This window comes from Carassius auratus, chromosome 32 (genome assembly GCF_003368295.1).
Source record: "Carassius auratus strain Wakin chromosome 32, ASM336829v1, whole genome shotgun sequence".
In the NCBI taxonomy this organism is placed as follows: Eukaryota; Metazoa; Chordata; class Actinopteri; order Cypriniformes; family Cyprinidae; genus Carassius; species Carassius auratus.
The window spans coordinates 25,280,698-25,305,343 of NC_039274.1; the positions used below are offsets into that span (position 1 = coordinate 25,280,698).

Below are 24,646 nucleotides of genomic sequence, written 5' to 3' on the forward strand. Positions count from 1 at the left end.
TCAACTTCACCAGGCCCAGGTGCAAAAACCAACGTGGTGATGAACATCAGAATGCATCTGTGATGCCCGGCCCGCCGTCGCTTCAAATCCATCGTCCCGCCAGAAGATCAAAGCCATGTAAATATTAATTCAGGCAATTAATTCACACTCATTACGTCCAGTGCCTGACATGAAGACACAGCCGGTCGTGTCTGGTTTCAGAGGCGAGTGTCTTAAACATTCCCAAACTTCCTAGCCACAGCTATTTTCCACGTTTGAGCTCCTGAAACTTCATCATGGAAACTGGAAATATCAGCATGTTTTGTGTTTGAAAGACTGATGCACTGGCCGGTGGGACGGAGACTGTGTTTGTCATGGTAGGCGGAGTGCACACTTGCCCCAAGTGGGAGGACCTTTAAAAAAAGTTCTTATAAAGTGTGCTGGATGGAGTGAACAGGGATCTGTGATCTTCATCTCTATTGCACTTCACTCTAATGGCACAGAACGGGACTATAGAGAACGGGCTCCCTCGAAACTCATGCCCTCCGCCTCCGCCTCTGCCTCAGCCGGTGAAAATCCCTGAGATTAAACACACTAAGGTAAGAGCTAGATCAAGTGGACAGATCAACTACAAGAGCATGAGGAGTTTCAGTCTGAGTAGTGCTTTAGGCTTCATCAACGACATTTACAAGAAACTTTAGGCCATTGCTATTACAAATAAAGCATTTTAGAGACTGATGTCCTGAAGAACTTTTATAGTTCTTTAGAAAAGCTGTACTGGTGCATTAAAAAAAGAGCCGAAACAAAACTGATACACTGATTTAAAGAACATAATTTGAGTACTGTACATTATCGATAGGAACCATATATATATATATATTATAAGAAGGTTATAATATTATAATTATTTCATGTTGTCATATTAGTAGGCAAGTTAATAAACAAGGTATTTACATTTTTTATTTAATTTGTAATCACTTGTGAATAAATATAAAAATAGTGACCTAGATATTTACAATCATTCACACTGTAAATATATTTGTATTCATATTTATGGACATTTATTTTCATTTATTATTTATTTTTTTGCTTTTTATTTATATTTGTGGTGTAGTCAATGAACTAGATTTTAACATTTATTAATAATTGTCAATTATTTTTAATCTTATTTGTGGGCAAGTTACTAGACATTGACATTTATCCATTTCTTTTATTCTGAAGTGGATCAGCCTTGACTGCTATGGGAAACCGGCTTCACTGTAGTCTAACTGTATTTGTTGCAGATTTTTATCAATAATGAATGGCACACATCAATCAAAGGAAAGAAGTTTACAACAATCAACCCCGCAACAGGTGTCAAAATCTGCGACGTCGAGGAAGCGGATAAAGTAAGAGGAATTTGACTCATCAGGTGTCTAATTAAAAATCAATAAACATGTACAGTGAATTGGAAGAATGTCTGCCATTCATTTATGACTTTTGGTAATTCATGTAAATATATGAATTTGAAATTAAATTAGATTGTATTGTTAAGCAAGTACAACCATTAATATGCACACAGACGGATTTAAGGATTTGTCAGGTATGTAAGAATGTGTATTTAGGTAATTGCAAAGCTACTTTTGATTTGAGAGCTAATATAAGAATAAACGAGACCTAAATTTGTTAAGAATACACTACACTATTGTCTCTTAAACTGTGAATATGACGATATATAATCGTAATTATTGCAGTTATTTTATGATTTTGATCTGTTACATGATTATTTCTGCAAATAAGCATCTGCATGATTTCAGAATAATAAGCTGCATATGGTTTTTGAAGTATATTATGATTTGTCAGCTGATTCAAGATGCATATGATCAGGTGATTTTGTTTTTAAATAATTAAATCATCAGCTATTTCATTTTAAGGTTGCTGATAATAGCCTAATCGAGTGACCTTGCTTGTGTGGAGTGGAGTGTGAACTGTTACTGTGACTGTTCAGGCTGATGTGGATGAGGCGGTGAAAGCTGCCAGAGCGGCCGGGCAGAGAGGCTCGCAGTGGCGGCGGATGGACGCCTCGAGCCGGGGAAGGTTACTGCACAGACTCGCGGATCTGCTGGAGCGAGAGCGCGCGGTGCTCGCGGTGAGTCTGGCTTAACTAACTAAGCAAGCGATGTAGACTACGCGAAATTCGCGTCGCTACCATGCTTCCGTTTTGATGCTTGATTTTGCAAACTGGTATTTGTTAGTCATATTATTTTAATGCATGATCATAATCAAAGACAACATTGCTTAGCCTACTGCCTTTTTTGATTCTTCTAGTTTTTTAAATATAGTGCCAATGAATCGGAAGTTTTGTACATTCGAATAAAATGGCGAACCTTTGCATTGCAAAATAAAGCGGGATCCAACTCTTTACATCCGGCTGTATTTTCAATCCACAATGCATTATTTAAAGGCCAGATTTCTGTGCTGTTTTTGCATATTAGCATTTGAACAGTGAAAAAAGGGCTATTTTATAATACACAACAATACAACTAAAAAGAAAACACTAAATTAGGACACACACAAACACACACACAGATGTTCTTGCAAAATGAATAATGAGACAGTTTTAAACGATACAAGCATAACAAACGTGTCTTTATAGCCTATCAGGATTTATCTAGCATGCTCATGTCAAAATGTTATAGATGGCTTCAGATCAGATCACTATGTTAAAATAAAGAGGCTTCATGGAAACTCCTCAGTCAGGATATATGAACCAATTGAGCGCAATCAAAATGCAACTTTTTTTCCCAATTGAAAGTGTTGCAGATTGTAAAATGAGCATATTGAATTTTGCACCAAAACCGTGGTCTGAAATTGCACACTTGCTGCTTCATAATAATGGCCGCGGTCTGTTTAATCACATCACACGCTTGCAGTGTCCATAAGCGGTCACGCCTGTCTGAATGCGTTCATCAAACTCTACTGCAGGTGTGAGCATGGACACGGTGGTCTGGTTTTGAAGTCTTGTCAATTAAAACATCAAAACCCCAATCAAAGGTTAGGATTTAGATGCTTTTTTGAGAAAGCAACTTGTTTGCTTTCATGCTTTTTTGGAGCTGTCTCGGTACAGTATCACAAGTGCTTCAGTTTTACAAAATGAAAGCCTTGCTTGAGTTGGTTTTCACCCTGTTCTACTGCCAGATCATATTAGTTAGTTACCGCATTTGTGAATGAAATTGTACAGATGTGAGTGAAGTAATGTTTTTAGATCACTAATTGCAAACATGTCCTGTGATTCTGAAGTATAATTTCAACCCAGAGCACTTGCATAGGGAAATAAAGAACAGATTTCGAGATCGGTTAAAGTGACCTCTTTCTTATACTGCTCTGCCTTGTTGTTATTAAGCCATTTATGGTGCCTTTTTCAGTCATGCATTGAACAAAAGGGATGGATCAAAAGTAATGCATGCGTTTTTCACAATTACACTCATGCAGTTTTCGATGTTTCCCACGCAAATAGATTTAAGTACAGAAATGCAAAACACACCCAGCCATCTAGTGTGATTAATTTTGTGAGGCTGTCAGTAGCTTGAGATGTCAGATTGATCATTCTTTAGAACTGTAATCTTATTTTAAGTAATCTTGAACATTATTTGTTGTTTTGTGCACAGTAATCGATCTGTTCCAGTGCTGATGGGCAGCGTCCCATATTTCGGCTCTCATGAGTGTAAACTCTGCCAATGACTTCAGCCGCGGTCTTATCCACATACTTTTTTCTTCACGTTGACACTGTTTTTATTGTTAGAGGGCAGCGGAATTTATTGTTTGCGTTATTGTTTCATTTCTGGCCCTACAAACTCCCCATGCACATTAAAATCTTGGCATCCTCTGACGTGCATAAAAAAAAGTTGTTTTGTGTCAAATTTGTAGTTCTCGAAATGAGCATGCTTTTCGAAAATGCCCAATAAAAATGGCAATTTGAAACAGATTGCTAATAAAATCATAACTTTATGCTTTTATGCTCTCAGAATTGGTTTGGAGTAGGTGAACCATATGCTTTTTTGTTTCTAGACTCTAGAGTCAATGGACACTGGCAAACCCTTCCTGCATGCCTTCTTTGTCGATCTGGACGGCAGCATTAAGACCCTGAGATATTACGCTGGCTGGACAGACAAGATTCATGGGAAAACCATGCCAGTCGGTGAGTATAGAGGCCAACTGAATGTGTTCTCAGTCAAATCAGCTCATTCATTTAGTGCCGTGATTGACCGTCATGCACCAGAGCGGACCAATCCTCAATTTAAGAATTGTCTTCTTTTCAAATAATGAGATTTAATTTGAATTAAATTGGTGATGCACCACAGGATACAGAATTAGAATTTCTATATCTCGAATACTAAGGGTAAATTATAGCATTCTGGGAAATTAAGTGGTTTTGCACTTACTTTTCATAACATTAAAAGTAATTGAGTATTACAGAATATGTTCAGTTTTCATAGCTGGTATTTAAAAAAATATGAAAAACAAAACCAGCTTACAAGCAGGTATACACTACTATAAAAATTATTTTTGGGGCCAGTGAGATTTTTGTAATATTTTTAAAAAGAAGTCTCTTTTGCTTGCCAAGGCTGAATTTATTTACGGTAATCAAAAATACAGTAAAATCTGTAATATTGTAAAAAATTACTATAATTTTAAATAACTGCTTTTAATTGCAGTATATTGCAAAGTGTAAAAGCAAAGCTGAATTTTCATCCTTACTCCAGTCGTCTGTGTCACATGATCCTTCAGAAATCATTCTAATATGCTGATTTGAAAACTGAGATACTTTTTAAAGGATGCTTTGATGAACAAAGTTCAAAAGAACAGCTTTTTTTTATTAGCATTTAATATCTTACTAACCACAAATATTTGAGTGATAGTGTATGAATTCATTTAAATCTTAATTATACCTGCATAAAAAGTCAAGTGTTTATCTTTATCACTGGTAAAATAATATTTCACATGCCAGTTTAATATGGATGCACAACTGTAAACAAGTCACTTGTAGGTTTCAGACTGGAAACCTGTCTGGAAATAGTCATTATCTATGAAATTGCACGCTGTGCTTTGAAATTTGCATTGAAGAATTATGCTTCCTGTGTGCTTCCGAATTTCCAGTTTAAAAGTCCCTCTCAATTCAGCTCTGCTGTGGATATAATGAACACGTCCAAGCCAGACAGTGTCTCTCAAAATCCTCTTCCTCTTAGATGAGTTAATGAGCATGAAAGGGTTGATGAGTTACCTTCAGCCCTGGGTGGTATATCATCATCCCCCTCTCTAATTCTTCCTTTTCCCCCAGCATTCCTGCCACTCCAGGATACTCAATAGACAAAACATGCATCCCTCCTTTCCCCCTGATTAGATTCAAATACAGCGTTAAAAGACGAAAGCCCTGGCACACAAAGGAAAAGGAAGAGGCTCTGATCCTAATCGCTGAGGTGCGACTGCTGGTGCCGCAGATGAGCCGGAGTTCAGGGAATCAGTGGCCAGATACAATATCTCGCTCTTTTGAGGGCTTGAACACGGGGCGTGACTGAAGCAGCTTTGAATCTCCCCATTGATAACGGCTGCCAATTAGCATACGTCAACCGCCTGTTGCCCAACTCAAGTGTTTGTTTGGAAAAATGTGTCGTTTATGGTTCATTGCATTGTGTGGATTAACCTGGATTGTCGGTGCACCAATTATAAAACCAATCTGGCCAATTTGACGTCTCCGCCCACAGCCAGAGGGGGTTCGCTGCATGGATGTTGCACTGGATCCTGACCAGGGGTGCATTTCCCAAAAGCATATTTGCTAACTAAGTTAGCCACTTTTTTTGGTTGCAATACAATTTCCCATTGCCAACCAACTAACAGGTTAACAGCTAACAGGTTAGCAACTATGCTTTTGGGAAATACACCCCAGATAAAGCTGTCTTTTCCATGCACTTGTGACATTTGGTCGACGTAAGCCTGTGAAACCTGACATATGAAATAATAGTTAAAAAAAACTATAGAAATGGAACAGTTTATTGAACCTTTAGACAAAATCCCCCCAAAAAATAGATGCATGCATTTTTGTTGTTGTTGTTGTTGTTGTTTATCATATTTGAAATGTAAAGTTTTTATGGCTAATATAGTATGATATAATGAGAATATGAAGCTCATAATTGGGGGAAAAAACAACTAAACTGAGCAAAAACATGCGGTTTGGTTTGCTTTAGATGTTGATATATGGCCAGAAACGTAAGGTGCACATTCTGATAGCTTGTAATGAAAATCATAAATACTTCATAAAATGTACATAAATATCAGTATATGTCCCTTTTATATGTCTTAGTAAGATGTCATTTAAATGCTTAGTTTTATGATCAAAGCTCTGTAGTTTAAAAACTTAAAATACAATGCAGTGATGATTGAAGGCTAAACAAATAAACGTTCCTCAAAAGCCTGATACTCAAATAAAAAAAATATATATATATTTTCTAAATAATAATGTATGGATAATTCAGTAAACCTAAGATGCTCCCTGTCCAGTTAATGTTCATCTTGAAATATTACCAACAATATGAAACTTATGCTTATGTTTATAAAGATTCTACAGTATTAAAAATATTGTTTTACTTGCTAAAAATGTATAAACTACTTATTAAACGATCAAAGGCATGAAGTAGATTGTTTTTCAGCAAAGTCATGATCATGTTGGTAATTTCCAAATATGATATATTTTTTATAATTCAGAAACGTGTTTACACATAAATGCATATTAAACCTCAGATTTGTGCTAACTTTCAGTTCTCATTATTAGTATGTCAGATTACAGTATTTTTTATTTCAGTGCAGACGGATGATTTTACTTGCTTCTCTAAACTTGCGGCGACGTTAAAAGTCTGAGGGCGATACTTTACAGTTTTGCTGAAATAAAGCCCTTCTAGATGGGTGTAAATGTAACCTTTGATAAGCAGCGCTGTTGGATCAGTTAGAAAGGGCCGCTGGCTGATCCCAGCCAGAGATGAGCATTGTGTGAGGGAGTCGTCAAGTCTGTAATCACCCCGACACACTGCGGCGTGGGGAAACACGAGAAGGTCAGGGCTCGGAGACACCGGCTGCAGGAGATTAACAGACGTGGCTCCCATGTATCCAGGCACACATATATGAAATGTCACGCATGTGCCTGGGAGTTTGTTGTTGGCCTGTGGTTTTAATTGGATGACTCTGAATGCATCTTTTGTAGTTATGTCATATTTCTAAGTTGTCTGCATGGGCATCATCATAAGTAAAATGCTACTTCACGAATGCCTGATTTGGACTGCTGTACGTAGACAACAACTCATACGATTTCAGTGAAGTTTAGCTTTAATATCTTGCTAGAATGATTTAATAATACTCTAATGAATCATCAAATATATTACAAACACTACTATAAAAAAAAAAAGGCCAAATTTTAATGTGTAATTGCTTAAATATAGTCATTCATCTTTTTATATATGAAGTAAAAATGAATTAAATACTAGTTGAATAAATTAAGATATATATACCAAAAGTTCAATCTAATTTTATTTTATTTTATTTTTATTTTACTTATTTATTTATTTTTATTTAACCTTTATTTAACCAGGTAAAACAGTAATACAAACAGAAATGGACAATTTTGTGTGTGCTGTATTATTTTTATGCTTATTCTTTCACAGTTAAATCTAGATCTATCTATCTATATATCTATCTATCTATCTATCTATCATCTGCAATTGATACACTACCTTTCTAACATTTTTTTATTTATTAATATCTTTTTCTTTCTTTCTTTCTTTCTTTTTCTTTCTTTCACTTTTATTCAACAAGGATTAAATTGATCAAAAGTACAAAAGATTTCTATTTCAAATAAATGTTGTTCTTCTGAACTTTCTATTCATCAAAGGATCTTTGATGAAGGGAAAACACAGCTTTGATCACAGGAATAAATTACATTTAAACTAGGGATGCACGATATTGGATTTTGGCCGATATTCGATATGCCGATATTTTCAAAATAATTTTGTTCGATGCCGATACCGATATCGATATATATACAAATATATACTGATATATTTAAACTTTAATTTTACTGAAGAGAAATCCATGTATCTCTTCTGTACTGATTCTACCATAAATTTATTATTTTACAAATGTAGACAGACATTCACATCTGAAAAACAGGTCAATTATTTCACTTGGAGAATATCGGTTTGGCTCATCGGCAGAAATATTCATATCGGCCGATACCGATAATGGTCATTTTAAGCTTTTATCGGCCGATACCGATATTGTGCCGATATTATCGTGCATCCCTAATTTAAACATACATTCAAGTAGAAAATAGTTGAAATTCTAAAAAAGATTCTAAAATATGACTGTTTTTTACTGTACTTTTGATTAAGTAAATGCGGGACTTAATAGGCCGTCATGTTGATCCACAGCTTTATTTTCTTATTATTCACTGAAAATCTTCGTCCGCACTAGCATAGAGGTTTGAAACAATATGCTAGTGAGTTTAAAAATAACAAAATGTACATTTTTAGGTGAAATATGTTCAATAATCAGTCGTAGCGAGGCCACTCGAGTCTTTAACTGGAGACACGTTGGAACAAGGAAGTGGTGAATTGGCCAGTCTTACTGGCATTTTCCAACGGAAAGGTTCAAGTGCGAAGAGATGTGATAAAACAGCATTGCTACCTTACATTACCCCGACTGGATATCTGACTCCTGGGAGAGAGAGCAAGGCGAGAAGGAGAGCGGTGAGGCGAACAAAGCTGTGCATCCGAGCCAAGAGCAGATCAGCAGCGGGTTTGAACTGCTGCCCAGACTTCTCACACACCTCAGGCCTCTCTCCTTTCAGTGTGTCTCCAGTCAAAGCAGAGGGAAAAACATATACACTCTTCCTGACCAGAGCTTTGTGTGGGCCATTGAAACCATCGCTGTGTGTTTTTCCCAATGCTTTGTCTCTCATGTTTGGTTTTCGGTGGTCACATCCAAGAGCTTCCCAAGGAAACAATGATTGTATATCAAAGGGGAGCTTAGTGTGTTCGAACGTTTAGTGCCTCTTGACCTCCTCTTTTTTATTTATTTTTTTTTGTCCTCCCTACAGATGAAAACTTTGTGTGTTTTACCAAACATGAGCCCATCGGTGTGTGCGGAGCAATTATTCCGGTGAGTTTGTGCCTTTTTTTCATTCACATTTCAATTGTGGAGCATTTAAAGTAGCATGGATTCACAGAATCGCAAATCGGGAGGCACATCCCAATTTTTAATTATTTTTAGAGTGAATTAGTATTTTGCATATATCTTTGTTTTTTTATTATTTTGCAAAAATGTTTATATATATATATATATATATATATATATATATATATATATATATATATATATATATATATATATATATTTCATTTATATATATAGTTCATTAAAAAAATTTTATAAATATATTGCAATTTGAAAAAAAAAATATTTATATATATTTAAAAAAGAATGATTATATATATATATATATATATATATATATATATATATATATATATATATATATATATATATATATATATATATATATATATATATATATATATATATATATATATATATATATATATATATATATATATATATATATATATTTATCATTCTTTTTGAAATACATTAAAATGTAATTTATTTCTGTGATCAAAGCTGTATTTTCAGCATCATTTCTCCAGTCTTCAGTGTCACATGATCCTTCAGAAATCAGTCTAATATGCTGATTTGCAGATCAGAAAACATTCCTGATTATTATCAATTTATGCAAGTAAATAAACCTATCTGTACATTTTGTTAGTAGCTTATAGTATAAGTTTTAGATTAACTATATCCAATTGTAATCTATATAAACAAAGCATGAAATTGCTTTATTGTTTGATCAATCCTATTCTCAAACACTTGCAAAAGGCACTTCATTTGTGAATTTGACAGTATTGGCATTTAAACAGATAATGTAAATAAGAAACCTATTTGGACACGGTTTAGATCAGAAACACAATAGGATCCTGTGAGCGCTGAATCACATGCACATGATGGTTTTGTTTATACACTGAAGCCAACGCCTGTCTAGAGTCTTTCAGATGCATGTAAGGAAACACCTTGGATAAAGAGACACACACACACACACACACACACACCGCTCCCTCTCGCAGACTGCACACTGGATTATGATCTCACATGCCGTTGAAGCTTATGAATGTTTATGAAAGCTCACGACTCTCTGAAACCACCAAAGATCTCCATACACGCTAAAGAACTGGGAACTGATTGCACGTAAACTGGATTATCTAAACAAATTGCAAAAAAAATAATTACTTGGAATTAGATTATATTACATTTTAAAATACTCCTAAACAGATTACATAATTACACAGTATTCATACACTAGAAATAAATTATTCATAACTATAACATTTGACCACTGGATTTTTATTAATTGTTTTCTCAACATTTCAACATTGCATTAACTATTTGAATTATCAGATGATTATTTAACCATGTATTACTATGTCTTTGGAAGGCTTTTGTTTTTCAAACACAAGTGAAATGCACAAATTTGTGTCATTTCATTTTTTTATATGTAATGGAGGAATTTCCAATTTTTTTTTTTTCGGTAACACTTTAGAATAGTGGTCCATTAGATAATGTTAGTTAATTCATTAATTAACATGAACAAACAATGAAAAATACATGAACTACTGTATTTATTCATCTTTGTTAGTTAATGAAAATACAGTTATTCATTGTTAGTTCATGCTAAATCACAGTGCATTAGCGAATGCTAACAAGCACAACTTTTGATTTGAATAATGCATTAGTAAATGTTGAAATTACCATCGACTAAGATTAATAAATGCTGTAGAAGGATTGCTCTTGCTTAGATCATGTTAACTAAAGTAAACGGCTTGTTTGAATTGTCGTCAATGATTCACCATATTGTCTCAATTTTTTGTAAGTTACAAAATCCCAGGAATCGTTTATCAAATCAGGCTTTCCAAGAATCTTATTTCATTAATGAAAATGGCTTTTTATTGTCTTATGTTGCTCTGGAAACAAAGCACAAACTGTTGATAGACACTGGAGATTATATCATAAAGTCATTATTCATATTTGGGATTGGTAATTAGGGAAAGCAACGCTGGCATTCAGCGTTCACATGACTCACTCAGAAAGAAAAACAAGAAAAGTGGGAATGCAATCCAGAAACACGGTTAACTGCCATGACAGCATCCAAAAAGATGTAAAAATAACTATTCTCTTCTAGTAAACAAGTGATTTGTGTACATAGTTATGTAACCAGTTTAACAAAGAACAGCGATTAGACTTGATGGAGTGTTTTTGTATTGAATGTCAGTGTGGATGGCACACTTGAATACTGATCAATGCCTTGATATAAAACATCGAAACAATGCTTTGATGTGTGGGGACCGCAGTAGAAGTGGAATAATTGACTCCGGTCCATTGAATTATTAGAAAATAATGCACACAAGCCGTGAAATACCACCTCGCATGTGCATTATTTTCTAGTAATAAAACAATGTGATGTCAACTATTCCTGATGTAATCTGTTTGAATGCCTCCTGTATTTAGTGGAACTTCCCTCTGCTGATGTTTATGTGGAAGATGGCGCCGGCTTTGGCCTGCGGGAACACGGTGGTCATTAAACCGGCTGAACAGACCCCGCTCACGGCTCTTCACGTCGGAGCACTCATAAAGGAGGTAAGGGTTCATGGGATTGCTTTGCTTTGGCATTCTCGTTTGCTGAGTAGATTTTATTCACACCGGTTGATGATTGGTTGTATCAGCATTGCCTTTTTCCGCATCCCAGATTTTGTAAAACAGTGTTTCTCAACCGTGGCTTCATGATGGATATGGATTATGATGCCAAATTAAAGTTTGGCAGAGGTTTTGTGCATTCCAGTTTATATGATAATGTATTATGTTGGTTTTTGGAATGCTTGATTCTGATTGGTCCATTGTAACACTAAGCCATTATTTTTGTATAATTTGTTATTTTTTATTAAAAATAAATAAATAAAGCAAAATGAAAATAATGCATTTTTTTTGTTTAATTTGTTACATTTTATCAAATGAAATGAAGAAAAAATCAATAGCATAAAAAAAAGCAAATCATTGTCTATAGTTTGCTACTTTTATTTAAAAAAAACATTTTTATAAGTAAATAAAAAATATCAAAATAAATAAATAATATCAAATAAAATCAAACATATTTTTGTATATTGTTTTTTTTTTTACTTTTATGAAATAAAAGATATAATAAAATAAAATGTATAAAAAAAACATACATAACGGTGGCTAAAAGTTAGTTTGCATTTACATTCATGCATTTAGCAGAAAAAAAAGGTTAGGATGTCTGCTTGATTCATAAATGTATACAAATCTAAAGGTACTATTATTATTTTTTTTAAGTTACAATGTAAAAAAAAAATGCATTCAAATAAAAACTACGCAAAATATTACGCTATTACAATACAGCATTACGCTATCTGATCTTATATGTAACCACTAGTAATTAAATATATGTATTTATACATCTGAAGAAGAATTGAAACCTTAGAGGGGTATAAACCCGGTTGGGAACCTGGCTCTATTACAAAATGACTAAGCTGCATTGTAGGTAATGAGTTATTGCTGTTTTATACAAAACTCTCAAATGATCATGTTTAATTCTTCAAAGAGAGCAGGACACATGCCATTTCTTTCTTTTGAAGCAGTCTGTATCTAAAAAAGAGATGATGTATGTCTTCATCATTGTGAATGGGATCAGTGTGGTTTAAATCCTCAAAAGAAAAGCATGTCTTTGTGTACTTGTGCTGAGTCTGTCCCCGTCTGGGAAGCTTTTTGACCTATTCATGCTTACTCCTTCAGAGGAAAGTATTAAGTCATATGAAACAGTATTAAGCTTGCATGTTTTTAGAAATAATACATATAAAGCCTGTTCTTGCCATCATGTCACACAGGCTGGTTTTCCACCTGGAGTCGTGAATATCGTACCTGGGTTTGGACCAACGGCTGGAGCGGCGATCGCCAGTCATATGAACATCCACAAAGTGGCATTTACAGGCTCTACAGAGGTGAGGAAATTATGGGATAGGAAAAACATATTGCTCAAAGTCTTAAGAGAGACACAACTGATTGATGACACGAATGCAATTATTGATAAACCGTATTATTTCTATATTTCTGCCATGCAAATATACATTTTAAATAAACGTGGTAAGCAGTACAGATTAGAGAATTGTTTTTTTTTTTTTAATTAAAATTTTATTTTATTAAGACCTCGACATGCCAAAATGTGCCTTAAACAATGCATTTACAATGCATTTGTAAAAAATATATTCCGGATAATAGAAATACATTTAAATTGGAAATAAATCTAAAATAAAATGTGTAATGTGTAAATTATATATATACATAATTATATGACAAATTTACAATATATTTGCATTGAATTGACAACATTTTGAAGATATAATTTTTATCTGTGCACTTCAAAGTGTTGTTTATTCAATGCAAATATTAAGTAAATGTGTCAAATATAATGTATAAGGATAGACACACACATTTATATTTGATTTCTAATTCAGTGTATAAATACAAAAAAAAATGCATTTGCATTTTTTTTCATATCTTCACAATTTTTGGTTCATTTTAAAATACAGTAAAAATTCTATATGAACATTCATTTATTTATTACTTGGATTGCAGAGAGGATTAACAGATACATTTGAGATGCTATTTTCTGGAAATAGCGTGAAACCATTGGGTTGACATTGTTCACGTGAGCTGAATCTCGGCGCTCTGAACTGTAATGCTTCAAAGCGCTTGGCTGTTCTGGCCAAGTTTCCCCATCATTATGTACATAACAAACCAGCTGACAGTCATAAATCACATGGTCAGTGAGCGCTCTGGTTATTGTCCTGTGCTGTGTTTGTGTTCAGGTGGGTCAGCTGATCAAAGCAGCGGCAGCCAAGAGCAACCTGAAGAGAGTGACTCTGGAGCTGGGAGGGAAGAACCCCTGCATTGTGTTTGCTGACTCAGACCGTGAGTGATGTGGTTTCCCAGATCCCACTGCTCAAACAGTAATGAGCACGCTGGGAAATACAGGGAATGGGAACGATGTGTACAGTATCCTCCCAAATGAAGACCTGCAGGTCTCTATTTAAAACAGGGGAGTGTATTTAAACACTTGAGAGACACTTAAAAATGTCTGCATGTCATTGCATTAGAAAACAAAAACCAAGTGCATTCGTTTTAAAGTGAAGCGGCACACTTTAATCAAACATCTGCTAGTTTTTTAGGGGGATAATAAAGTATTGCATGGCTCTCTGGGGTATTTAATTTTCATTGATCCATTGTGGAATTATTTTGCATAATTTTTTACTTTTTATGAAATGAAATAAATATGCATTACATTTGTGCATTTAGCAGACGCTTTTATCCAAAGCGACTTACAGTGCATTCAGGCTAGCATATTTTTTCCTAACATATGTTCCCCTGGGAATCGAACCCACAACCTTTCGCGTCACAGGAACACTAGAATAAATAGAATAAAACAATTCAATTAATACATATATAAATACATACAAAAAATTTATTGTGTCTCTCTTTTGGATTGTTTTCTTCTCTTTGTATTCCCTGTGATTTAAGTCACTTTGGATAAACGCTAGTATATTTATAAATGTAAATCTAAATGTACTCCTCTATGGTATTTTAGGTTTACAGTATAAACAAAAAAAAATTATGCGCCTTTAAAAAGTGCATTTTTTTAAATGTATTCAACATAAAATAATGTTATAATACAACATTACAATATTATTCTGATCTTATATGCAAAAATGAGTAATAATTCCAATGAACATGCAAGTTTGCAACAAACATGTTTGTCAGGTTTTAAATGATAATGCAAAAGTTGAAAGTGAAATCAAACAGAATTTTTGTGTTCGTGACTCATTAGTGGAACATGTTCATAATTCATTTATGCATCCACTAAAAATCAGCAAAACACCAGCCGATCAAAAAGAAGCAGGTAATGAAAAGTAACACTTCAAAAAATGATTCCCTTACTCAGTAGTTTTTTTTATATATAGTTTTTCTAAATTTTAAGCAGAATTCACTTTGTTTTGATTCATTTTTCAGCAAGCAAAACCTAATGTTGTAAGTCATTATGCTTCTCGAGTAAGTGTCTCTTGAAGTGAAGCTTCTGCAGAATTTGAGAGCACAAGTAGTCATTTTTTATTGAATGCAATGACATTCAGACATTTTTGACAGGGCTATAGCAATGTCAAGGTCATGGATTTAATTCCTAGCAAATGCATGAGCTGATAAAGTGCATGCTTTGAATGCAGTGTAAGTTGCTTTGGGTAAAAGCGTCTACCAAATGCATAAATGTAAATTGCTTAATTACCCTGACATGCTTAAAGGCTCATATATATTTGCCACAGTTCTTCTGGACTGAGTCTGTCTCAGTTTGTTTAAATAGGACTTTTGAACAGTGTATATATCAGATATGACACAGTAGGCTTTATAGGGTTAAGCTGCTAAATACAGTACATGTTAGATCAATACACAGTGATTTAAGTTCATAGATTGTGGTGTGGGTTGTATTTCTTAAGGGGAAGTTTATTCAGCCCCAGGGATGTTGCAATACTCCAGACCACCCGTGCAGCTGTGAACTCGCTGCTTCACATGCGTCTATTATTATGCATGTTCACATCTGCACACAAACCCAGACTTACGCCAATGCACAGCTCATTAAACTCCAGAAACGGTGTAATGATATAATGCACGATGTTATCAAGTTTACAAATGAATCAAAGCATGAACATCGGCGCTGCTGCGTAATGCACTGCAGTTGCACTGAAACAAACAAAACATAAGGGCATGGGAAAAGAGTAAGTGTGTTGTATAGAGTGCTCACTGGTGTGTGTGTGTGTGCAGTGCAGTTGGCGGTGGAGGAGACTCAGAAGGGCTCGTTCTTCAACCAGGGTCAGGCATGCACCGCTGCATCACGTGTCTACGTGGAAGAGCCAGTTTATGACCAGTTTGTGCGTCTCAGTGTCGAAAGAGCCAAAAATATAGCGATCGGGGACCCTATGGAGCCACGAACCTCACACGGGCCGCAGGTGAGATCCTTGTGTTCACTTGAGAGTCGTTTCTCTTCTTCTATTCACAGCTCTTATGTGTTTCTGCTCTTGGGTCAGATCGACCAACGTCAGTTTGAGAAGATCCTGGAGCTGGTGGACAGTGGGAAGAAGGAAGGGGCGACGCTGGAGTGTGGAGGCTGTGCGGTGGAGGACAGACGTCTGTTCATCCATCCCACCATCTTCTCCGATGTCAAAGACCACATGCGCATCGCCAAAGAAGAGGTGCCACACTCCTCTGCGCGCTTTCAATAGTAAAACACACGGGGATAAAGCTACATGCAGTGCAGATCAATACAATTGCTAATTTAAAATTTGACAAAAATGATGATGTTTTCACTTATTTAAAAACCTACAGCTCTCCTATAGTTGAGCTCTTTAGGTGACCGATCTGAATAAGTGTCCTGTAGTGCCTCCTGCTGGATGATTATGCCTTTATAGACCTGCTCTCTCCCTGTAAGCAGCTGTAGATGTGTGCTGCCTGCGCTGATGTGTGTGTTTTGCAGATCTTTGGGCCGGTTCAGTGCATCATGAAGTTTAAGACGCAGGAGGAGGTGATCGACAGAGCCAACAGCTCACAGTACGGTCTGACTGCGGCCGTCTTCACACGGGACGTCCAGCGGGCCATGAGTGTGTCTGCGGCGCTGGAGGCGGGAACCGTCTGGTGAGAGACTCACTAAACTCTTCCTGTAAGCTGCTACACTAGAAAAATACACAACTTGACAATCGAGCCGTTGACCAATATGGGTTTTTAATATTGATATCTTACAAAGAAGAAGGAACAATACCAGGCTGCTATCTAATTTAATAATAATTACTCTAATAAACGAAAAAATATTGAAATAAAAAAGAAAATTTGCAATAAAAAGAAAATAATAATACTTTTATTCAGCAAGGATGTTCAATTGAAAAGTGACAGTAAAGCACAGCTGTTTCCAACATTGATAATAAATCAGTATATCATTATGATTTCTGAAGGATCGTGAGACTCTGAAGATGCTGAAAATACAGCTTTGATCACAAGAATAAATTACATTTTAAAGTATATTAAAATAGAAAAGCATTATTTTAAATTGCAATATTATTTCACAATATTAGTGTTTTCTTTCTGGATTTTTAATCAAATAAATGCAGCCTTAGTAAGTAGAAGAGACTTTACATTAAAAAAATATATTATTAAAAATCTTACCGAACCCAAACTTTTCAATGCCAGTGTATACACACACACACACACACACACACACAGACGTATATATTAATATATGCATAATTACGTAATTAATAGTGCTGTCAAAAAATTAATCGCGATAAATAAATCGAAATATTTTTTAACATATATATATATATATATATATATATATATATAATATATATATATAATATGTGTGTGTATTGTGCATAGTTGTTGTGTGTGTGTGTGTGTATTTATATATATACATTTTATATATATATATATATATATATATATATATATATATATATATATATATATATATATATATATATATATATATATATAAAAAGAACTCGCACATAGCATATATTTAGTAAATATTTACATGTATTTAAATGTATATATTAATATTAATATAATTTATAATATATAAACGTAACACTTTTCTTAAATCAAAACATGCATGTATGTACATGATAAATGAACACAATACACACACATATATTATGTCAAATGGATGCGATTAATCGTTTTACAGCACTAATATATCATTATAATACATAATTAAAAATGCATACTGTAGTTTTGTGTCCTCTCTGACCTCAGTGTATGAATTGGCCAGCAGGGGGTGATGTGTGACCTTTTGTTGATAGCTGAGGTTTTTCTGGAGAGGTCAAAGGTCATGTCTCTTTCTGTTCTCCAGGGTGAACTGCTATAACGCCTTACATGCTCAAGCTCCGTTCGGAGGCTTCAAGATGTCAGGAAACGGCCGAGAGCTGTGAGTGCTGCCATCTTTACCTCCTCATTTCGTTTCTCTGAGATCTACTTCTAGTGTTAGTAGAGCTCTTTGCACCATAGCTTTTGAGTTTCAAGACCGTTTTCCACCCTTTACTCACTAAAAATGTCTGATGAGACGATGTAAACATGTAGATTGTGTTCAACAGGTTTTTCAGCAAAGTCATGATCGTGTTGATAATTTAGTTAATTTGCTTATCAAATATGATACAGGAGAGGCTTCATAGGGTTAGAGTTGGAAAAGCTTATTTTCCTGTGATTATGCATGCAATAACAATATTCGATGTGTGCAGGGGTGAGTATGCGCTGGCGGAGTACACCGAGGTCAAAGCCATCACTCTCAAACTCAGCGAGCAGCCGACACTGTGACCTGTCAATCAACGGCTTCCCCATCAGGCTCCTCTCGGTTCATTTCATGTAGATGTGCTGTACAGACTGAAAAGAACATGTGTGTGTGTGTTATTTGTATTTAATTTGGATGTTTAAATGCTTTGCTTCTTTTGTTTTGGAGGTCCAGTTCATCTCCGAGGTTTTAAAGGTCTCCCGTCATGGCAGCTAAACATTAACTATGTTACCATGATTTGTTTTTTGTGTTTAGAAATCAAGTTTCTGATTGCATTTTATAAATAATCCTGTAATCCATCTTAAGCCTGAGGTTTAAGTTAAATTAAGGCGTTTCTGCTCCAGTAGTGGCACTAAACAGAATTGCAAAAATTATGTAACTGTTACTCTACATTGGTTTTGTGATGCCGAATGTAAATTGAATTGATAAATACATCTCTGCACTGTATATGTACAGTGGGTTGCCCTGCATATATTAATGTATAATTAGAATTAAAATGATTTTGTTTTCTTAATGTACATACACATCATATGACAGGGGAATCAATGCAATTGCTTTAAATATATTGTTTACTTTGACTTATTAAATAGCTATCGATTTAAAAAAAAAAAATTGTGATCTGTTGTACTAGAAGTACACACACACACACACACAATATGTATGTATATATTAAATCACTTTAACCAAGATTTAGATTTTGATTCAGATTTTTCCCCCTGTATTCTTTTTGATCTTTAAAATAAATTTAATTCAAATTCAAAATAAAATCATTGTAAATAAAATAAATGAAAAGACATACATAAAAATCTAAATTCAGCAGAAAAGGCAATAAAAAAGTAAAGAAAAAAAAAGGTTTTAGAGGTTTTAGGAAGAGGTTTTAATTTGACTGGGGTCAGTAAATAGTTTCTTCTTCTTTTTTTTTTTAAATAATACTTTTATCCAGCAAGGATGTGTTAAATGGATAAAAAGTGATAGTAAAGACATATATTGTTAAAAAAAGATTACTAATTTGAATAAATGCTATTCTTTTAATCCTTTTATTCATCAAATAATAATACAAATAAAAGAAGTATCACAGGTCACAGAAGGAAAAAAAATAAAGCAGCACAACAGTTTCAACTGTTCATAAATCAGCATATCATTATGGTTTCTGAAGATCATGTGATGCTGAAGACTGGAGGAATGATGCTGAAATACAGCTGCGCATCACAGGAATAAATTACATTTTAAACTACATTAAAACAGGAAACCAATATTTAATATTTCATAGTGTTACAGTTGTGTTTTCTGTATTTTTGATCAAATAAATACACTCCAGTAAAAATCATTAAAACTCTAACTGAAGTTGAACGGCAGTGCATTAAACAACGAGGAGGTCAAATCAGTTTTTAACTAACTGAACTCACAGCTTCATTTCTGTAGAAAGAGATGCACAGATGCAGGTCATTCACTAAGGCAACTTTCATCTCTCTCTCCATATTTATAATGTAGAAAAAACAACAACAGTTGACTAATATTAAATGATTTGCAACTTCCATATCTTACATCGATGTCTTGTTTCAACATTAAGGGTCATGACAATAAACAGGGTTTCACTTTAAAATCCAGGAGTGTCAAACACACACACACACACACACACAGAGAGAGAGAGAGACTCAATGTCTATGGTGGTTACGGTCCTGCTTTGGTGTAATGTTCAAAAGCAAAAAAAAAAATACTAATAATTCAGCAGAGGAAGGAATAAAAAGTAGAACAAAATTGTAAAAAGTAAAAAAAATTGTAATATGACTTGTACATTACACAATAGTAAGAAACAAGCCCTCTGAACCCCTCTAGAGTCCCATTGTTGAACACATACCCTTATACCAAAAGAAATGCAGCGTGTCCTCTTTTGTAGACTGTAGTTTGTTTCTACACCTGAGACCCAAATGTTTGAACGTGCACATTCAGTGAAACATGCTGAAACATGTCCTGTGAGGACACATCCAGCTGAAATAAACCAGTTACTTCATTTCACTAACAATCATGTAACCTTACCTAACCATGTAAACAGGTTTCTCGAGAAGGAGTTTCCTTCTTTTCTAGAGCACAAATGACAGGCCTGCAATATTTCGAAGAATTAATGTGGGTCAACCATAATTGTCTTTTTTTTTCCATAAAATATCCAGGCATATTTATTGTGTGTTAAGCAGAAGAAAGAGTTTCACACGGGGTTGTGACGTCATCTGTAGACATGAATGAACTCAAACCGCAGAAGTCTACGGAAATTCCAGGCGGAGCGCGCGCACGCACGAGCCGCGCACTCACGGGCTCTCGGCTCCTAAGAAAAGAAGTGTGTCCCTCAGATCAGGAAGTAGACATCTGTGTATGATCGGCGTGCGTCTACTTGGCTCATCCAAACCGAAAGCAGCACGCACAGGCGCCCCGCTTTAGTCCGCGGTTTACAGCACAGCTCTCGGGTTCAAGTATGTGGTGAGTACACTAAACTATCTTCTGATGTTGACTAGTTTCTGCGTAGCTCCTCACCTCAACTGCGTTATTTGAGACGCAACTAAGTCTGGAGCGCGCGCAGCCTCGATTGTAGATCAAGCGCGCCGTGCACGTGAGATACTCTGAACAGGTGAGACTGGGGCAAGTTGTCACACGAGGAAGTTGCCATAAATCTCAGTAACTCTGAAGTTTGGAGACAGAAGTCCATAGGTTTGGGGGTTTTTTTTGTAGCAGTGGTTTTGCATGTTGAATTTTTCGTGCTGTTCATGAATTGTTTCGTTTGTTTTAATATTTAAAAGTTCGCTGAAAAATCAATTTTGTTTCCATTGTGACAACTTAAGGCCGTGTGACAGCATAACCTGCTATTGGGTCAGTGTTGGTTCAGTGGGCCAAATGTTTTGGGGATAAAAATATAACTGTTTAATGATTCATATTTGTCTAGTTCAAGTTTGTGTTTATGAAACAGTTTGAAAATTAAAAACACTGAATGAATCACTGCAGTGTATGTGACAACTAGCCCCGGTGTCTTCTCTTTGACTAAGCAGAGTTGTAAACTTTAATAGTTGGAGTATAAATCCAAGTTAAGTACTGGTAGTATTCGATTCTTTGATGTGGTATTCAATATTTACTATGGTATTCTTGATTTCATGGGACACGTCCATTCTTTCAAAGCTTTTAATTGCAAAATGAGAGTCAGAAAATGTGTGGGGTCGTACCAGAGCTGCAGAGGACACTCGTTACAATTCAATGTAGCCTACTGTAACTCGCAAAAGAAAGCTTGTTTTGTTTGTGACCAAATGACCAGTGACCTCAAGCCAAGGAAAAATGAGTCCCGTCTTTAGCTGGCACAACACTTCAGCTGTGGAAAAGGGTTTTTGCTGGATGCTCTGGCTTCTTGTGGTGGATTGTAGACGTCTGGAAGAACTGGTCAAATGGACAATTAGCCTTTGGATTGGGTTGGCTTCGAGCTCTCATAAATGAAAGCGAAATATGAGTGGACTTCCTTAACATTGGACTACTATAAAAAGATTGGCAGTGGCGTTATGTTCAAGGAACTGCATGAGAAAGTCTCGGATGCCTCGGTGGATTTTAATATTCAAAATGAATCCTCATATTTAAATAAAACATTGTTCATACCCTGCTATTTCTGAGAGACAGAACGGATATTCAACAAGAAAAACACAGTTTTGGACTTTTTGCACCTTTGGAAGAGTGCATTTCAAAAGGAGAAGACCACAAAGATAATCTGTACTAATCAATGAGGCCAGGAAAGAGTTGAACTTTATTTCATGTTGCCTTTAATGTCAAAAGCAGTGAGTCTGTGACATGTTTTATGATTTACCTGTCTGCTGTCAGTGTTTATAGTTAATGAGGCAATGCAGTTAATATTCCACTATTCTGTTGCATTCTTCTTAATGTTAAAGTGTCTCTGAATTTTGTTTTGCAGACAAACACATGGATGGATGTCATGCACTCTGTTCCTGAAGGGCCATTTAGTGTATCTTCAGTCAGAAAAGACGACTTCCGAATGACTCGGCAGCTTTCAGCCTGAAATATGTCGTCGTACTGGTACGTCAAAGAGACTGCGGATCCAGGCGGCAGCACCAGCGGCATGGAGGAGCAAGCTGGTAAGAAAACCTCACACATCCAGCAGGGTCCATGCAAACGGATAAATCTGACACTTGTTCTATGTAATGTTTCGCTTTTTCTAGATAGATTGCACATTTTGTATAATGCAATATTCTACGTAGAGAAAGCGAAACATTACATAGAACAAGTGTCAGATTTATCACTTTGCATTTACACTTTGCGTTTTCACTTTAAATGCAAACTATATAGTTTGCATTTAATGCACAGATCTTTGACAGAGGCTACGGTGTCAGTTTATTTTCCCTCATGCGTTACTATGCTTATCACTGTTGGATTCAATACACCATTTAAATAAGGTTGTCAGTCCTGATTCTTTGCATCGTGCAGTTAACAGTATGAAAAATGTCTATTTTATTCATAGAGTGCTCCCATTATAGTCCCTGATGCTGCATGATAAATCTCTGCCCTACAAAGCAAAAAGGCAGTAACTACGCAGAGTGCAAAAATAATGAAAATAATGAACGGATTGATGAATATGCTTTGGCTGAGCTCTGTAATGTCACTTTAAACAAACTCCAGCGTTTTCAACACTGTTGAGTGGATTCGGACCATCTGATTGGTCATTACGTTCACACGCTCTACACAAATGTCTGTGATTGGCTGCTTTGCTCATCGCTGCAAAAACACATTATAAATAGAAATCTTTGATGGTCTTCACAGAGCGCTCACACAAGTACACACTGGAGCATCAACATCATATAAATATCCACAATATTATCTTGTATCGCCATCACAATGATCTTGTAGAGTGCGTTGTACAAGCTTGTTGTCAAATGTGCTGATTTTGCATCAGTTTGAGTTACGCATGCCGCACACAACTGAAATACGGAAACGAGCCAAATCATGATATTCAGGGTCCTAAGAAGTCTTAATTCACCTTTCCACAAATTTAAGTCTTAAATATGAGCAGAAAGTCTTCAGTTCATAAAGTCATGGCACTGCAAAGACTTGCCTTTTTTTTTTAGAAATTGAATAAAACAAAGTGAGTTTATTCTTAAAACAGGAACATATATGTCAAGAATAAGTTTTTTTTCTGAGCTCTCTTTTGCATACATTTGTTAGTTTTAATCCATATTAATAGTCATTTCCATCCTGTAGTTAAGCTATTTTTGTACACATTATTAATGTATTGTGTGTCCTTCGATGAATTCCTTAAATTGGCTTCAATTGGTATTGAATCAGTCTTAAATTAATTGATAAAACCTGCAGAAAACCCTGGATATTGCATCATTTGAAATATAGTATATACCATTAATTTTGTAGTATGGTACACCTCGCCTTTTTATCTTTGTATGTTTGTCACATTTAGCCGTTTATTCAGTGTTCATTTTGAACCCTATCTGGCAGTAACCTGCTTGCAACAAAGACCAAAAAAAAAAAAAAAAAAAAATTCTCATGCAGACAGATTAAAAGCAGATCCTCTCTAAACCATTTTTCTCAGCGAAGGCATGAAGTCGGAGAAACTTCCTCATTGCTTTACAGATGGCATGTTGCCAGTGAATGTGGTGAGGTTTGTTGAATCAGTCATTTTGCATAATCATACCACTATGAAGGTTAATATTTCCCTCTGAGAGAATCACCAGTTCAGCAGCTTTCCTGTGTCATGTGAGAGTGTGGTATTGTGGCACTGATATAAAATGGTCTGGTGTAGCATGTAAAGAGCAGCGTGTATATGGTTTTATTGTTCTCTTCACCCCTGAGACACCATCTGTAGTGCAGTAACGGTTCGAGGAACCTCGCAGTCTGCACGGTGTATATATATAGTAATATGAAGTGAAACTCGGCCGGTCTTCAGATAGGTGTTTATAGCAGCGAACGTCACTTCCTCTCACATATACACTGGCCTGTGTGTCAGCATTACATGTACAGTGGGTTCAGCTGTCAACCTTTATTCAGATTTGGCTGCTGATCAATATAGGCATGACCACAGATTCACAGCTGAGTGTGCTCCATCTCATTTGTTGTTGATAACTGACTAATAGCTACTCATATCAGATTTTA

The 24,646-nt window shown here is 35.4% G+C and overlaps 2 protein-coding genes across 4 annotated transcripts in view; both read left to right on the plus strand.

The window, feature by feature from the left end:
• Positions 1 to 251: 251 nt before the first annotated feature.
• Positions 252 to 19,127, plus strand: LOC113051918 (aldehyde dehydrogenase family 1 member A3-like). The gene is made up of 13 exons (XM_026216098.1): positions 252 to 578; positions 1,263 to 1,367; positions 1,967 to 2,107; positions 4,027 to 4,156; positions 9,101 to 9,162; positions 11,620 to 11,748; positions 13,011 to 13,124; positions 13,992 to 14,094; positions 15,991 to 16,175; positions 16,254 to 16,418; positions 16,700 to 16,857; positions 18,071 to 18,145; positions 18,456 to 19,127. The coding sequence occupies exons 1-13, from the start codon at positions 474 to 476 to the stop codon at positions 18,529 to 18,531; spliced, it is 1,548 nt and encodes a 515-aa protein (XP_026071883.1). The 5' UTR covers positions 252 to 473; the 3' UTR covers positions 18,532 to 19,127.
• A 1,494-nt stretch (positions 19,128 to 20,621) lies between these two features.
• Positions 20,622 to 24,646, plus strand: part of LOC113051913 (leucine-rich repeat serine/threonine-protein kinase 1-like) — a 79,929-nt gene continuing 75,904 nt past the window's right edge. The window contains exons 1-2 of one of the 3 annotated variants that reach the window (XM_026216093.1): positions 20,622 to 20,977; positions 22,443 to 22,623. In XM_026216093.1, coding sequence (XP_026071878.1) covers positions 22,551 to 22,623 — 73 coding nt within the window. In that variant the 5' untranslated portion in view covers positions 20,622 to 20,977; positions 22,443 to 22,550. The remainder of the gene's footprint in view (positions 20,978 to 22,442; positions 22,624 to 24,646) is intronic. The other 2 variants (XM_026216090.1, XM_026216092.1) reach the window with 2 other exon arrangements.

Bases quoted from the DNA above. Each gene is read 5' to 3' on its own strand.
- LOC113051918 (XM_026216098.1), top strand. From the start codon at position 474: ATGGCACAGAACGGGACTATAGAGAACGGGCTCCCTCGAAACTCATGC. The intron at 1,368-1,966 runs GTAAGAGGAATT...GTGACTGTTCAG, and splicing joins ACGTCGAGGAAGCGGATAAA to GCTGATGTGGATGAGGCGGT. The intron at 16,419-16,699 runs GTGCCACACTCC...TGTGTTTTGCAG, and splicing joins TGCGCATCGCCAAAGAAGAG to ATCTTTGGGCCGGTTCAGTG.